The sequence below is a fragment of the Macaca nemestrina genome, chromosome 15 (assembly GCF_043159975.1).
Source record: "Macaca nemestrina isolate mMacNem1 chromosome 15, mMacNem.hap1, whole genome shotgun sequence".
Taxonomy (NCBI): Eukaryota; Metazoa; Chordata; class Mammalia; order Primates; family Cercopithecidae; genus Macaca; species Macaca nemestrina.
The window spans coordinates 19,389,749-19,406,597 of NC_092139.1; the positions used below are offsets into that span (position 1 = coordinate 19,389,749).

Genomic DNA, 16,849 nt, shown 5'->3' on the forward strand with positions numbered 1-16,849 from the left:
TGAAGGGACAGCAGCCAGGACAAGGAACATGTGTAAGTCCAAGGCAATCTGAAAGCAGCAGGCGTGGGGCATGGACAGCAGACTGGCATGTCAAGGGAAACTTCCTGGAGGGAGCAACTTCTCTTATCTGGTGTGTGTGTGTGTGTGTGTGTGTGTGTGTGTGTGTGTTTGTGTGTGTGTGTGTGTGATGGAGTGCAGTGGCGCAATCCTCGTTCACTGCAACCTCTGCCTCCCGGGTTCAAGTGATTCTCCTGCCTCAGCCTCCTGAGTAGCTGGGACTACAGACGCACGCCACCAGGCCAGCTAAATTTTATTTTTGTATTTTTAGTAGAGATGGGGTTTCACCATGTTGGCCAGGATGGTCTTGATTTCTTAACCTCGTGATCCGCCCGCCTCGGCTTCCCAAAGTGCTGGGATTACAGGCATGAGCCACCGCGCCCGGCCAGCCTCATCTGGTTTTGTAAGAGGGAACCAGGCAGTTGAGAGGTATGCATGGTTGGTGGAATAGGGCATTCTAGGCCAAACCACTATGATGGGAGAACTGAGTGGGGTGGGAGGTGGGGGGAACTGCAAATAAGACACAGTTGATGCCAAGTGTGCCAGAGGAAAAGATAGAAGATGAGGGCAGTGGGAGGCACCCGCCTAAAGGCTTGTTTTATAGGAATCCAGGGTTATGTAACCAGCAAAGGAGGTGGGCGGGGCGGGCTTCAATCCAATGAGCCTGGCTTCAAAGCCTGGGGTGGTCTGAGGACGGCGCACAGCACGAGCTCCTGAGGAGCCTGCTAAAAAGTCAAAGGCTGAGCCATACCCAGACCAACTGAATTAGTAGGATCTGGACCCTAGGAACCTACATTATTTTCACAGGTGCCCCCAGTGACTCCGATGCACACTACAGTTAGAGACCCACCACCCAGAGCTCTCCCGCCCCTCCACTCTACCCTTGCTGATGGGGACTGGCTCTCAAGGCCCCCAAGAAGTAGGATGATTCATTTCCATGGTCATGGATTATGCTTTCAGAAACACTCCCAAACAACCCAGGGAGTTCTGGGAATCACAGTCAGATGGGGATGGGGAGGACGGGGAAGCAGATCAGGAGAAGAAATTTCCAGCCAGGTGGGAGGAGGTAGGGTTTTCTTTTTGTTTTGTTTTCTGTTTTGTGGAGAGGGTTGCAGGCATAGGGCCGGAGGTACTGTTCAGGCACCCAGCAAACAATCCCCAGTCCCCAGCTCTTCCTAGGACTCAAGGACAAGAGGCAAAGAATCAAGGAAACAGCCGTTTTTATTCCACAAACAGTAAACTCCATCCACCACACAGTGACACACACCCTGCAGCATACCCCATCACCTTGGCCAGCGCTGCCAACCAACCTTTCTGCAGTGAAGTCTTTTTCTGTGCTGTCCAATACAGCAGCCACTGCCCACTTTTGCTTATTGAGCACCTCAATACAGAGCTGGCCACCACAGGTGGGGAAATGAATTTCTAATTTAAGTTAATTCAAATTCAAATGCCACATTTGGCTTGTGGCTCCTGTACTGGACAGCACAGCTGTAGGCCCTGACCTGGTCCAGGGAACTTTGGTTCAAAAGCCAACTCCAAGGAGAGCAAGTGGCAGAAAGAGCCCGTGGGCTCCCCTCCCCAGAGAAACAGCAGCTGCAGCTGCTGGAAAGGGCAACAATCAGAGTGGGGGGACACCTCGGGCACGCCGGATGAGGTTGGCCAGCCGCTTGGCCAGGCCACCTGTGCGGGGCTCCTCGATGTGGAAGGTTCGGGTGAGGAGATTGTAGAAGGAGCCATAGCACACGGCCACCACAGTACACGTGAGGCAGATCACGTTGTAGGGCATGCTGAAGTCAGGTGTCGGCAGGTTCACCAGCAGCGGCTCCGTGTAGAGCCGCACGAAGTAGTTAGAGCCATCGGAGACTGGGAACCTGGGGTCAGGGGAAGAGCGGTGAGACAGGACTGGCTGCTCCTCCCCATCTCACCCCATCCTCATTCCGGCAGTACTGGGCAATGCAACACAGTGTTTCCAATGTTCTCTTAGGCTCAAAACCTTTCAACAGAAGGCATAGCTCAATTTATAAACCTGATAAAAGGAGAGTGGTGGGTGGGCGGCAAGAGGAGGGAGAGCATTAGGACAAATACCTAATGCATGCGGGGCTTAAAACCTAGATGACGGGTTGATGGGTGCAGCAAACCACCATGGCACATGTATACCTATGTAACAAACCTGCACGTTCTGCACCTGTGTCCCAGAACTTAAAGTAAAATAAAAAATAAAAAAGAAAGAACGAAGGAAGGAAGGAAGGAGTGAGGGAGGGAGGGAGGGAGGTAAGGAGGGAGGGAGGGAGGGAGGGAAGGGGGGGAGGGGAGAAAGAGAAGCCTGGTGTTGAAGTGGTGAAAGAGGCCCTGCCTTTGCTTGGTTGCCTCTTTCTTAGCCTAATTTCAGCCTAAATGCCACCTCCTCAATGAAGCCTTCCTAGATAACCCAGTAAATCAATTCCTACCCCACCTCTGACACCATTACTTTCTAGACCAGAATTCTCCCTCTAGACTGTAAGCAAAGGGAGGCCAGGGCCAAGTCTGTTTTGTTTAATCTTGTACACCCAGTGCTCTCAGAAGCACTTGGCACTTTGATAAGTGCTTGATTAAATATTTAAGAGCATCAAGGAGTAAATGCAGGCTATAAGTAAAAATATTCTTCTAGAAGCACTTTAAAATCATTTTATAAAGTCTTCACAAATTTCAGACTGCCAGGATTTTTATTAAGACTGAATTAAATCTACAAATCTCTTTGGAAGATGTAACATCTACCCTGAACTCCCCTGCAGGAGCCTGGTCACCTGTGTTAAGGCCCAGCAGGGAGCTGAAGATGTGTTATCAGTGAACGTGATCACACTTACAGGCTGTTGAAGAGGGGACTCTCTTCCCAGTCCACTGGCTTGGCTGCTACCACGCTGGGCACAAGGGCGCTGAGGACAGATGGGCTACAGAGAAGCAGAGAGATGGCCCATGTTCCCACCTAGCTCCCCTACCAAGGGGTAAGCAGCAGAGAGGGTAGGTCAGTGGGATGAGAGGTGGCCTGTGGGGGTGGAGCCCACCTGACATAGAAGCCATGGTTAGGATCTGGGGTGTATTCGGTCCACTTCAGCAGCGCCCGCTCAAACTGGATGGAAACCTTGGTGACTGAGTTGGCTGGCAGCTGAATCAGCATCTCGAGGAGGTGGGGTTGCAGCCGGTCCTGGGCAGGCTGGTAGTGGATGTAACCTGGAGACATGCAAGGGTCACCCATACCTCTTTCCTGGGGTCAGGCTACCTGCTGCCCCTGTCCCTGCTGCTTGCCATGGAGCCTCAATCTGAGTGCCTAGAAGGTGGGCTTGGGAGCGTAGAAGCCAGGCAGGCTAGGGAAGAAAGCAGGGGCTAAGAAAAGGGAGAGGATGTTTCCAGGGCAGTGATCCCAGGATGCGGTCAAGAGAGGTTGTTAGGAGTGCTGCAGACTGCTAATCAATCTTCACATCACTAAAACTGGGGCACCAGACACCAAGTGCCTGATGTGGTGCAAGAAGTTCACAGAGCTGGCCGGGCGCGGTGGCTCAAGCCTGTAATCCCAGCACTTTGGGAGGCCGAGGCGGGCGGATCACAAGGTCAGGAGATCGAGACCACAGTGAAACCCTGTCTCTACTAAAAATACAAAAAATTAGCCGGGCGCGGTGGCGGGCGCCTGTAGTCCCAGCTACTCAGGAGGCTGAGGCAGGAGAATGGCGGGAACCCGGGAGGCGGAGCTTGCAGTGAGCCGAGATCGCGCCACTGCACTCCAGCCTGGGCAACAGCGTGAGACTCCGTCTCAAAAAAAAAAAAAAAAAAAAAAAAAAAAGAAGTTCACAGAGCCACCTGGGAATTTTTCTTGCCAAAAATGTGGGACATGAATCTAATCAGGTTTCTAAATCTAACCACCAATACACAAGAAATATAGGAGATGGAGGACCGTGTTAAACACCAGCACAAGGACAAATCCAGAATGTGGAACGTTCTATACAACAAATGACCCAGTTCCTTCAACAAATAATTGGCGTTAAAAAAAAAAAAAAAAAAAAAAGCATGGGCACTGCTACAGATGACAAGAGACTGAAGAGTACCACACCAAAAGCAAGGCGTTTATAATAAGGGAAAGTCTGGGTGTGGAGATAGGGAGTATATGGGTACTCTGCGCTTTGTGCTCAGTTTTTCTGTAACCTAAAACTGCTCTAAGAATAGTCTATTAATTTTAAAGAAAAAGAAATTCTTTTTTTTTTTTTTGGTGACAGGGTCTCACACTGTCGCCCATGCTGAAGTGCAGTAGTATGATCATGGCTCACTATAGCCTTGATCTCCTGGATTCAAGTGATCCTCCCACCTCAGCCTCTTGAGTAGCTGGGACTATAGGCGTGCGACACCACCCCCAGCTAATTAAAAACAATTTTTTTTTTTATCCCAGCACTTTGGGAGGCCAAGGTGGGCAGATCATGAGGTCAGGAGATTGAGACCATCCTGGCTAACACAGTGAAACCCCATCTCTACTAAAAATATAAAAAATTAGCAAGGCGTGGTGGCACGTGCCTGCAGTCTCAGCTACTTGGGAAGCTGAGGCAGGAGAATCGCTTGAACCCAGAAGGTGGAGGTTGCAGTGAGCTGAGATTGTGCCACTGCACTCCAGCCTGGGTGACAGAATGAGGCTCCGTCTCGAAAAAAAAAAATTTGTAGAAGTCAGGGGTCTCACGATGTTGTCCAGGCTGGTTTTGAACTCCTGGACTCAGGTGGTCCTTCCATGTCGGCCTCCCAAAGTGCTGAGATTACAGGTGTGCACCACTGTGCCCACCCAAGAGAAGAACTTAGGATAAAGCAAATGCAATGTGAGAACCTTGTTTATCCCAATTTAAACAAACCAAATATAAAAAGACATTTTTAAGACCACAGGGGAAAACAGAAGTGGTAATGACATGGTTACATTTTTAAAAATCCTTGAAGTATTTAAAGGTTAATTGATGCAATGTCTAAGATTTGCTTTAAGATACACCAGCAGGCAGTGGCTTACACCTATAATCCTAGCACTTTAGGAGGCCAAGGCAGGAGAATCGCTTGAGGCCAGGAGTTTGAGACCAGCCTGTGTAACATAACAAGACCCTGTCTCTATGAAAAAATTAAAGGCATGGTGATTCATGCCTATAGCCCTGGGGAAGCTGAGGTAGGAGGACTGCTTGAGCCCAGGAGTCTGAGACTGCAATGAGCCACGATCATGCCACTACACTCCAGCCTGGGTGACAGAACGACAGCTTGTCTCCTAAAAAAAAAAAAAAAAAAAAAAAAAAAAAAAAGCTGCAGGGTGGGTACAGGGGATTATTACACTATTCTGTTTGGGTTCGGGTTGAAATTTTCCAAAGGAGAAGTTTTAAAATAATAATAACAGAAAAACCTATAGAATACACAGCTAGGATATCTGAAATAGAGATTTTGAAGGTGGTACAAATAATGGGTGCTGAAAATAAGTGAAACTATTCACCATAGGTTTGACAACATAGGAATCAATGAAAGTACTGAAAGGTTTTTAAGTTTGGCTGTTTGGGATATGGTACAACCTCTTCCTCAGGGGTCTTTGACTTTACTACTAGTCTCCCCCTACACAAAAGAAAAGCAAGTGTTTTTAGTACTATGCCTGGCACCTAATAGGAAGCACTAATATTATCTTCTCTTTAGAAAAATAAATTTTAATAAAAATAAAAATTTTAAAAAAACTTTAATTAACTGTACCTCTTTACCCCTCCCAAGGAAGCAAAACACCATCTACTCCAGCTCTGCTATCTTCCTAGCTTCAAAAGCCCAACATTGCCAAGCCCTTTCCCTACCTTAAAGAGTCCATGAATCATCACAAAACCCAACGCTCCAGAAAGGGGGCAAAAGTAAGTGAAAAAGGAACCTACTGTCCTTGTATAGTCCTATTAAGAATCACCAGTATTATGTGTTTTAATGATTTCCGTTTTATAAATGACTTCTGAACCTGGCACAGTGAGGCTCCCGTTCCAGTTTTGAAACTATTCCTTACTCTTTATGCCTGTGTCGCTTTTCCGAGGTACTTCAGGAACTACCAAGGGAAATGAGAGTTTGGGGGACCTGGAGAGGGCATGAAAGCGTGGGCTGGGGGCCTGGTTCAGGACTCAGGTCCTCACTTGGTTTGTTCTCCTTGCCCTTGGAGGTGATGGTGAGGGTGTGCACATACAGCCGCAGATACCAGGGTACGGTGTCCAGCAGCAGCACTGGGAAGGCCCGGTATGGGTGGGTGTTGTACAGCAGTGTGCTCAGCTCCCCCTTCTGCAGCCCATAGCCGCTCACGTACCGCTGGGCATGCAGGAAGGGCACTGGGGGGGCCTCTGTGTAAAGAAATATCAACAAGTTAACAGCTGCCAAAGGTAAGAGTCACTCCCCACCCCAACTGCCCAGGCCATGTTCAGAGTCCCAAGCCAATGAGTAGATGGGGGAACAGTCCTGACACTGAAACTGGGCAATCTGGGTTCTGGAATCATCCCTGTCTTCCCCAGCCAACAAGCAATGATGACAATAGGTTGCTAGTATTAAAGCGCTTATGTGACGAACACCGTGCCCCCCTCGAACCCAAATCAGGTCCTCTCAGGATATTCTGCTCTTTCCCTTGGTAAGGGAACTGAACTACAACTGTAATTAACTGACACCTGCCCTCAACTAGTAGACATTGTATTTCTTGAGTGCAGTGTCCTCTGTCCTATTCAACACTCTATGCCTGGCACTTAGTATGAATTCAAAAGTATTTGGTTGATTAAGCAAATGCATGAACTAACTCCATTTTTCACATCATCTCATCCAATTCACTGAGTATACTCTTTATTTTTCAGATGTGGATGCTGAAGCTTGGGGAGTTTAGGAACCTACCCAAAATCACAGAGCTTGGAAGCGCTCGAGTCAGCAGCATATGACTCCGGAGATCTGGTCTAAATACAACCCTATCATCTTACGGCAAAGACATGGGATTGTGAGTCTTTTCTCTGTAGCCGTTGCAACCCGGCAGTCCAACCATCCACCCACTCACCATTCTCTGGGGGTCTCTTCCACTTGAGCTGGATGTTGAGGTTTCGAGAGTTGTTGATCATGGCGGTGTCAAGCAAGTCATAGATGGCATAGATCTTCCGAGTGCCTAGGATGATGTCCTGATAGGTAGTGGTCGGGGGTGGGTTCACCTCTAATGTCTCGTTGTCCTGGGGACACAAAGGCAGGGCTAAGAAGCAAGCAGAGCGGGCAGGCTGATCTTAGGGACCAGGGATGTGTTTGTGTGTGTGGTTGGAGACCTTGTTACCTGGTTGTAGTTGGTGATGTCCACATAGACTCGGCTCTCTGAAGCCAGGGGGCAGGGCTCCGTGAGGGTTCGGGAGAACATCCGGAAGAGGGACCAGTCTGAGAAACAGAGAGCAGGGCTGAGCAGGGGCCAGGCCTAGGCCTAGTCCACATAGATAAGGCAGGGCTGGCATGGGTGGGTAGAGATGAGTTGCCAAGGTAACTTACCTTTCTTCCCTTGCCCCGTGATGAAGGCATCAAATACAACTGACAGGGTCTGCCTCAGCTCCCAGGAGATACTAGTACAGCGTGCATTCTATCACAAGGGCCAGATGGCAGCAGTGAGGGGGTATCACTCTCACCCAACCACACAGCCCCAAAAAAGACTCCTACTCCAACTCAATCCCTCATCTATGTATTGTCACATCCATCGATTTGCTACCACCCACTCCTGAGCACTTGACCCCATGCCAGACCCTGTGCTGACAGCTTTATGTGCATCAGTTTGATAAACTATCACAACAACCCTACGAGTGGATTCTACTATCAATGTCATGTGACAGGGTGGGAAACCAGGCTCAGGGGAATGAAATGATTCACCCGAGGTTACGCCAGCTGGCAAGTGACTGAGCTAGCAATTGCACCCGCATAGCTATTGTTCTGAACCACTATTTTCCATGACAAATATTTATTCAGTCCTTGCTAGGCAACCACTGTTTTCTTGGTGCTTGGCCAATGCCCTGAATAACCAGCATCACATGTACCACTCAGTACTCACTCAGCCCAAGCCAGACACTGGCCACATGCTTTACATGTACCTTCTCTGAGCCCCTGGATGGCAGCTTCCTCTACTCCCCGTGACTTACTCTGCAAACAGGGCGGATATGCACTGCCTGGGAGTGGTAGCTGGTGTGGAACAAGCGATCTGCCTTCAGCAGCACAGAGAGGCCTGCCTGGAGGAGACAGAAAGAGATAAGAGGAGAGAAGCCCTGTATGGAGCACTTGACATGGGGCGCAGGTTCTCTATACATGCCCCCGGCTGCCAGGCTGCGCGGCCTCACCTTGGAACTACAGGGCAAGAGCTTCTTCCAGGGCGTGAGGTTTTCAGTGCAGACCACCTCCCGCGGCAGCACAGCATAGCGCAGAAAGTAGTGGTCAGTGTCTGAGGGAGACAGAGGTCTGTCTGGGGTGGGCCTTGGGCTCTGACCCCTCAGGATCCACACTCCAGAGATGGGAATGACCCTCCTGCTCCCCACACCACCTCTAGCACCACAGTCTGGACAGTCCCAGCTGGGAGTGGGACTCCTTTCTCTCCTTGGGAGAAAGCATGCAGAGATGGCACAGTATTGGGGGCCTGCACACACAGGGGACTTAGGATCTAGCCCAGGCTGAGGAAGCAGGAAACTGAGGGAAAAGGAGGCAAAGGTCTGGGCAGGAGGTAAGAGGAAGAAGGAAAGGGCTGTAGGGGTTATCTCACCATTGGCCAGACCCAGGGGTTTGAAGGAGGCAGTGGGAGTGACCGTGTTGGTGGAGTCGATGAAGTTGAGAGAGGCGCAGAAGATCCCTGAGAGGACATTACTGAGCTCCTTCCAAGATTTATCCACACTGGATAGAGACACAAATCCACTCACTGTCCTGGGGCTATCTCTGCTCCCTCTTTCAGAGCCCACAACTGGCTGCTAAACCTATGGTAGGTGGAGGCTGTATTCTTAACTATTAGACGGGCCAGTTGATGGAGCTGGAACACTGCTGCCCCTACCCAGCCCACTTGCTGGGTCTCATCCTACTCAGCCCCTTCTTCCTCACTCTCCTCTGGACATCTCTGCATCCCCATGGGTCTCTGCTCAGGTGATTCTTCCTTCCTTGCAAGTCTTTGCTCACTTCTTTCTGCCTACCTTCACGATCCGGCTCCAGTTCTTCCCCCCTCTCCAGGAAGCCTTTCCTGCCCTCCTTAAGCACAGCCTCCTCTGTGCAGTCATGGTTTTGACCATCCAAGTCTCCTACTAGGTCCCTCCTGGGAGATGGCTAGGTGGCAGCAGCATCGTGTCCTGAGCACCTTTTCTCCCTAACTATGCTGTAAGCAACTTGAGGACAAGGACCAGTCTGGGTCATCTACGTGCTTCCCCTGACACCATGGAAAGCGCCTCATATATCAGAGCTGAAATGACCTCACAGATCTTCCTTGAATGTGCTTGGCTGGGCAAAACAATGCACACTGCCCTGTGTATACTCTGGGAATAAAGGTAAGTCCTGGTTCTATTATCATGGTGAGAAGCCTTATATCCAAAAAAGCTCACTGAACATGGGAAAAACAACTGTTCTAGGATTTCATAAAAACATCAAATCATATTAGATGTTCTTTTCTTGGAGAAATATCAAAAGAGATTTGCTCTCAGTAATAGAAAGCCATAAAACTTAATAAGCACTAGAAATAATTCTAAGCATTAGCTCCACCTTTCAGACAATTATGGGCTGAGGGGAGACAGTGACAGCAGAGTAGACAGGAAAGGGTAGGGGAGCCAGAGTTGAGGCAAGAGAGAAAGTCTTGGCAAGCTAGGGAGTCACTGCTTATTCCTTATTCCTTAGTGTTGTCCGGGGGCTTTTGATAATTCTATGTACAGAGGTTTTCAACTGCTCCAGTCCTTAAGCGTCAAATAAAAATGGCAAACTTGAAGCCTGAAAACTCTACCCAAACCATAAACATGCTTCATTTGGTAAGGACAACATTGACCCGCACAGCACTTTAAAATTTTTTAAATTACTTGCTGATATTTGAATTTGCTAATTTTCACATTAAATTCCAGATTTCTGGCATCTGTTGAAAAATGAGCCCAGGTGTGGTGGCTCTTGCCTGTAATCCCAACGCTTTGGGAGGCTGAGGCAGGAGGATCACTTGAACCCAGGAGTTTGAGACCAGCCTGGGCAATAGAGTGAGACCTTGTTTCTACAAAACATTTTTATTGAAACATTTGAGGCTGAGCACATTAGGCCTCTATTCCCACATGGCAACAATCCATAGAAGCTGAGTGGCAGAGCTGTCCTCCCTAGAATGTTGCACAAACTCTCTAGTCTGCCACAATTCCTGCTGCTCCCTTTTATTGCCCTAAAACTTGTTATATCATACTTGCACTATTGATTTCTTATAGTGGGATTAAGAGGAGAATGAGATATATTTCTCATTCCTGTGTTTGCCAATTTTTAAAATACCTTTATTCATTTCTTACCTATGTGGCCCATGTAGACATGTTTGCAACCACTGCACAGAAAAGTTCTATTCTAAACAGTATAGCCACAGCAGCCACTGGGAAATAGTGGTTTGTAGTACAGGCACAGTAACTAGACCTGCCCCCTCCCAAACAAAAGCAGTTTCTCTAACACTGTGATGTAGCATCCTGTTGGCCAGTTGTAACCCACAGATATGTTATGGTTGGGCTTTGTGGTATTTATTATCATTTAAAAAAATATTAATTAATGCCTTTTAAAAGGTTATCCAGTTGCCAGTTTTCTACTGCCTTACCTCCAAATAAGCATGAACTGTTTGCTATTTGCCTCTCCAGGGATATGCATGTGCTATTTCAGGTCTGAAAGTTTTAGGATTGGGAAGTTTATTCATCTGTGGTAACATTTCTTACTTCCAGCTCTACCCCCATGGAATCGCTGCCTACTGGAAATGCTGTCCCCAAGAGCAGTGGCAGGATGACAACACCTTCCCAGCCACATTCCCTCCATGGCCTGCAATGGGGCCCAAGGTGTGCACTCACTCAGTGACAGTGTCTTGGAACCAGACCCAGAGCTCTGCACCTGATGGGGCCTGCAGAAAGGGTGGTCCCCAGTATCGGGTCCTCCAAAAGCCTTGTGTGAATGACAGGTGCAGCTCCCGTAGAGAATACTTGGAGATCAGCTGCCCCAGGGCTTTGGGAAAGAGCCTGTAATGAGACACTGTGGAAAAGGGAGCAGGTGAGTGACGATCCCCACCTCGTCGGGGTCTACATCCAGGATCCAGAACTCCACCCAGGAACTAGGCCCCACCCCCAAAGTTTGCCTCCATCCTATGGCCAGCGAGCAGGCACCACGGAAGTCTTTATCTGGTCAGATCTCGCGCCCTCACCTCCTTCCCGCTGAAGCTCCGAATCCCAGCGCGTGCGGAACTGGAATGTGGCAGCTACGTCCCCGGAAGGCAGTGGGGTGATGACAAGTTCCTCCCGCAGGCTGTCGCGTGGGGGTTCTGCAAGGCACCAGCCTTTGCGCCCCAGGAGCAGCAGGACGAGCAGAGCAAGCGGCATAGCCGCCGCCATGCCTGCGGCTACTTCCGCCTACCCAGCGGCGCTCGGCCCCATGAAAAGCCGGTATCCAATACAAAAGGCGTATGAGAAGTGACTTCCGGTGCTGTCCCGGAAACCGGGATGCGGTTATCAGAGCGACCGCCTGCGCAGGTCGCGAAGATTGCCTCCGAGCTGGTGGGTCTAAGCAGCGTATTGCGAGGACACCAGAGGAGTAGGCAGCGCGAGTAACCAGCTTGAGGCCGCACCCAGTTCAAGACGTTTCCACCCACCAGGAAATGCTTAATAATATGGAGCTCCCCCCACTGCCATTTTACCCATCTGATAGTTGAGGAAACATTGACTGAAAAAGGTCAATTACTTTTGGGAAAACCATTGTGGTTTTAATTTGCATTTCCCAAAGTAAGAGGAACTTCCTGCCCCTCTTAGCTTCTAGTGTCTCCATTTGCTGCAAACCCCCCAAATAAGTGGTTCTTTTATTACGAAAATGTTCAAACAAAATGGAAAGAATGAGCACCTGTCTTCCACCACCTAGATTCTACTATTCACATTTTACTATACTTGTACTTTACCACATATTTGTCTATACATCCATCATCCCATCTTGTGCAGACATTAGTAAACTTTCCTTTAAGTAGTTCAGCATGCATATAATTAACTAGAGTTCAGTATTTGATTGTATTTTTCTTTTGATGTAAAATTCACATACAGTGAAATGCAGAAATCCAAAGTACACATTGACTGAGTTTTGACAAATGCACACACCTATGTAACCTGAACTCCTGTCATGATACCAAACATTCCTAAAACCCCAGAGAATTGGCCAATACCCTTTCCTAGTCAATCCCTGCTCCTCTACCACCTTCCAGAGGCAACTACTATTCTAATTTTTTCCCACAATCTGTTCCAGAACTAAATATAAAGGAAATCATATAGTATGTATACTGTGTAAGGCTTTTTTTTTTCTCATGGGAAGAATGTTTTTGAGAATCATCCATGTTCTTGCATGTATCCACAATTCTTTTTATTACTATGTAGTATTATGAATTTATCCATTCAACTGTTGATGGGCAGCTTTAAAGTTTTTGGTTATTATGAACAAGGCTGCTGTCTGTGCAAGTTCCTTTGTAGACATATATTTCTCATATCCTTTGGCCAGGTATTTAAGAGTGGAATTGCTGGGTCAAAGAGCAGGTGTATGTTTAATTTTATAAGAAACTGTCAGACCTTTCTCCAAAATGTATCATTTTATGTTTCCATAAACTATGGGTTCCCATTGCTCCACATCCTGGTCGGCATTTGAAGTTTCTAACTTTTTGTACTTTTTAGTTTTGACCACTTGGGTATGTATGTAGTGACTGCTCATTGTGGTTTTCATTTGCATTTCCCTGGTAACTAAAAATGTTAAGCATCTGTTCATGTGCTTATTGGCCATTTATTTTTAATTTAATTTTAATTTTAATTTTTGTGAAAGGTCTATTAAAGTCTTCTGTGCCCTCACCCCTTTGTTTATGGGCATGTCTTTTTATTGAGATTTAGGAGTTCCAAAGTTAAATTCATGCTTTAGTTTTTCCATCTGCCCTGTGGGAAACACATTCATGAAGGATTTCATGAACAGTGTCTTGGTAAAACTCATGGCCACACTTCTAGAAAGAGCCAAATTTGGTGTCAGGTAGGTCTGCCAAGATATGCCCCAACCAACCAGACATTTCCAAAAAGGAAATGTCAGAAAGATGTCTTTATCTCATTATGTCTTCATTCTACCTACATTCAGTGTTCTTGCCCCATTAGACATGAAATATTAGGAAGGCCATGGACTTAGATGTCAGAAAGACAGGAGTCCAAATCCCTATGCCAGCCTTTAATCCATGTGAGCATGATCAACCCAAGTGTCACTTTTCTTCATTTGTATAATGAAGAAACCTACTTTCAAGGTTGCTGTTAAGATGGGAAATTATGTACATGTAGGATATGGAATGTAGCAAATGCTTGATAGTAACACTCAACCCTATCACCTAGGCACTAATATGTAAATGTAGATAATAGTGCCTAGGTGATAGGGTTGCTTGAGTGTTATTATTAAGAAGTAGGTAAGAAGTACAGAAACTAAGATAATAAAGATCACAATGAGTGATGGAGCTAGGACTAGAGTCTACACTGTCAAACCTCAAAATAATAATTTTTTAAAGGTAGCTGCCATCATTATGACTATTTTGTACTTCTGTGTTTTCCTTTTGAAATTGCCTGTCTCCATCATTCAGGACCCAGCTACCTCTAGTGAAGACTTACCTTCTCCTCCTCTAGTGGTCTACAGGCTTTGTGTATTTCTGCTACATCCCTCATCACATTGTTTCCATTATCTGTGGCTATGTCTGCTCCTGGAAGAGCTCATGGTCACCTTAGTATTTCTGTTGCCTAAGCAAGGTGACTATCACATAGTAGGTGCTCAGTAATGTGTGAATGAATGAACAAACAAGATGACATCATAGCACAGTTCTGTATTTTCTCTAATCTGCTATGCTGTTCAGTGTCAAGTTCTGTGCACTCCTGGGATTGCTACTATGTGAGCCTTCTAGGGAAACTTTTTCTGAGCTCCTCCTTTCCGAAGTGTGTCAGGATGTCCACCCTATGACAAGTCTGTGCAAGTATCAGAAGCCACACTGTGGCTTGGAGACTGAAAGCTGGGCTCCTTGACTTAGAGTTGGCTCCAGATCATCCTCCCATCTCCAAAGGCACTGTGTGGCCTCAAAAACCAGACAGCTAGGCTCTGGGCTGGCATAAACCATGGTTTAACTTTAATGTAACACTATAATCAAATGGTGAATCTGAAGATTATCATTTTTTTAAGAAGTGACCATATTGAATATGGTGTTTTATAATCTACTTTTTCTTTCAAGAGTTATCATAAATGTCTTTCCCCTAAAAATATGTGGCGGATAGATGATATAATCTTGGTACTATTTTGATTACTTTTAAAGCTGTATGATGAGAACATGGGATATTTTTCTTTCCATATTTGTTGTATGTTTGAAACCCCCATAAGTTTTTTTAAAAAACCAAAGAAACAAAAAACAGTCAGCTGGAGATGATGGTTCTGAAGGCCAGCCAAGCCCCTGTGGTTTGGCAGGAGAAAAGGTTATTGTTCCAACTAGGAAGTAGTCCTGGGGTCTCAGCTGACACTAGACTTTTCCAGGCGGGGCTGGGGCTCATAGCAGCCAAACTGAAGGCTCCCCATAGGCTCACAAACAATTCTACTTCTCTAGAGGGCTGTAAATCTCTCTCCCAAGGCAGGCTCCCCACAATCTTCGCATTATGGGCCTGGGCTACTAAGAGATTTATTGACATGTTGATGGCAACCAAGCCAGTCTAGCTTCTCATCATTTGCCATGGAAGGAAGGGGGGTGATCCTGGGAGTTGAGAAGCCCTGCACGGCAAAGCTATTGGGATCGTGGGCCGCAGCCCAAGAGATGGCTCAGCCACAGTCAGACAGGAGGTAGAACCTTGCTACTCTAAAGGAAGGAGAGAAGCCACAAGAGGACACAGATTATGTCTTCTGTGTGCAGCAAGGTCATAAGCAACCCAGAAAAACCCCAAAAGTTAATAGAGGACTGGGCCCTGGCCCAGCTCAGTGGATGATCTTAACTTGGACCTACAGGCTTTTGCACAGAAGGTATTCACTCCACAAGCTTCCTGGAGACAGGGAATGGCTGGTGGACACTCCTACTTCCCTGGAGTTCCCACAAGTTTCTCACTAGTGTTAAGAAAAACACTTAGGAACAGATGCTTACACTGGTCTCCTGCAGGGGTGAGAGCAGGATGGGACAATAGGAAGACTGCAGCCTTGTCACTCAGGCTTGGGTGGCACAAAAAGCTTTAGGATTTTGGCTGAAGGTCACTGATCCCATGGGTGATGTTCAATGTATGAAGGGAGGTAGACTTTTTTTTTTTTTTAATGTGAGAAATGATTTGGTGTTCCTTAAGACTGGGTCCTATAACCTCTCCTTTCATTCAGCATTCTCTCCCTGGGCATGCTCTCCGTCATTCGCACCCATGGCTTCACTTACCACCTATACACTGAGAACTGATCGTTTTCTTTTTCCAGCTCAATCCTCTTATCTAAATTCCACACACATGGGTGCAAGGGCCTACTCAACATATCCTTTTGGATGTCTCAAATATATCTCAAACTCAACATGTCCTAAACCAAATTTATGGCCTTCTTCTCAAACCTGGTCCTTTCTGAAACTCCCCATCTGGGTGACTAGCCCTCTGTTCCAAAAAGAATGTAAGGAGCCAGAATGGCTGGAGTACCCCCTCACTTGACATGCCAAGGAGTTCACGTCTATCTAGAGACACTAATTTGAGAGACTCTTCTGGAAGACTATAGGATGGTTGGCCAGGTGCAGTGGCTCATGCCTGTAATTCCAGCACTTTGGGAGGCCATGGTAGGTGGATCACCTGAGGTCAGGAGTTCAAGACTAGCTTGACCAATATGGTAAAATCCCATCTCTACTAAAAAATACAAAAATTAGCCTGGCGTGGTGTTGTGCGCCTGTAGTCCCAGCTATTCAGGAGGCTGAGACATGAGAATTGCTTGAACCTGGGAGGCAGAGGTTGCAGTGTGCCGAGATCATGCCATTGCACTCCAGCCTGGGTGACAGAGCGAGACTCCATCTTGGGGAAAAAAAAGAACTTCCAAAAATTTATCCCTAAATGGGAATAGACTGGCTGTGTCCTCTTTGCCCATCCCCCATTTCCTCTCCTGCTTTCTGCCAGTCTCAAGGTCTTAATGGCTGGGGCTTTGACAGCCACCTTAGACATGAGGTATCACTAAGAATGCAAGCCATGTGCAAAACAGCAAAAAAGGAGCCCAGTGCTGAGTAACGATGGAGCTTTCATGTGGCCCTGTACTTCTTACTTCTATATGAGGAAATAACTTTATATCTTAAGTCACGATCTTTTACTAGCTGTCAAACTGAAACCTGATCCAGGCTTCAACGGATTTTACAACCTGACCTTTGTCGGTCTTACCTCTCCCTTCATTTCCTCAAATCCAACAATTCAGCCAAACGCAATGTTTTTTAGCTCCTCAAGGATATGCTCTCTCCATTTAACGTCTTCACAAGTTGCTCATTCTGCCTGGCTTATGGGCCGTGTCTGGCTAACTCCCAATCGTCCTTCAGCTAAAAACAGCTCTTCAGTGACCATACAAACTAGGTTAAGATGCCCCTATTTTC

The 16,849-nt window shown here is 47.1% G+C and overlaps 1 protein-coding gene across 1 annotated transcript; it reads right to left on the reverse strand.

Annotated features, from left to right (window-relative positions):
• Positions 1 to 1,260: 1,260 nt before the first annotated feature.
• Positions 1,261 to 11,680, reverse strand: LOC105496440 (phosphatidylinositol glycan anchor biosynthesis class T). The gene is made up of 12 exons (XM_011766858.3): positions 11,441 to 11,680; positions 11,094 to 11,271; positions 8,810 to 8,937; positions 8,394 to 8,494; positions 8,199 to 8,285; positions 7,561 to 7,648; positions 7,355 to 7,452; positions 7,091 to 7,256; positions 6,198 to 6,398; positions 3,099 to 3,264; positions 2,901 to 2,984; positions 1,261 to 1,928 (listed from the first exon to the last, which is right to left on the reverse strand). Exons 1-12 carry the CDS (start codon positions 11,625 to 11,627, stop codon positions 1,676 to 1,678), a joined length of 1,737 nt encoding a protein of 578 aa, XP_011765160.2. The 5' UTR covers positions 11,628 to 11,680; the 3' UTR covers positions 1,261 to 1,675.
• Between the last annotated feature and the right edge of the window lie 5,169 nt (positions 11,681 to 16,849).

Excerpts from the sequence above, each read along its gene's own strand:
- LOC105496440 (XM_011766858.3), bottom strand. The coding sequence starts at position 11,627 with ATGGCGGCGGCTATGCCGCTTGCTCTGCTCGTCCTGCTGCTCCTGGGG. Across the intron at positions 11,272-11,440 it reads GGAGCTTCAGCGGGAAGGAG|TGTCTCATTACAGGCTCTTT; the intron begins GTGAGGGCGCGA and ends CCTTTTCCACAG. Across the intron at positions 8,286-8,393 it reads TCTTGCCCTGTAGTTCCAAG|GCAGGCCTCTCTGTGCTGCT; the intron begins GTGAGGCCGCGC and ends TGTCTCCTCCAG.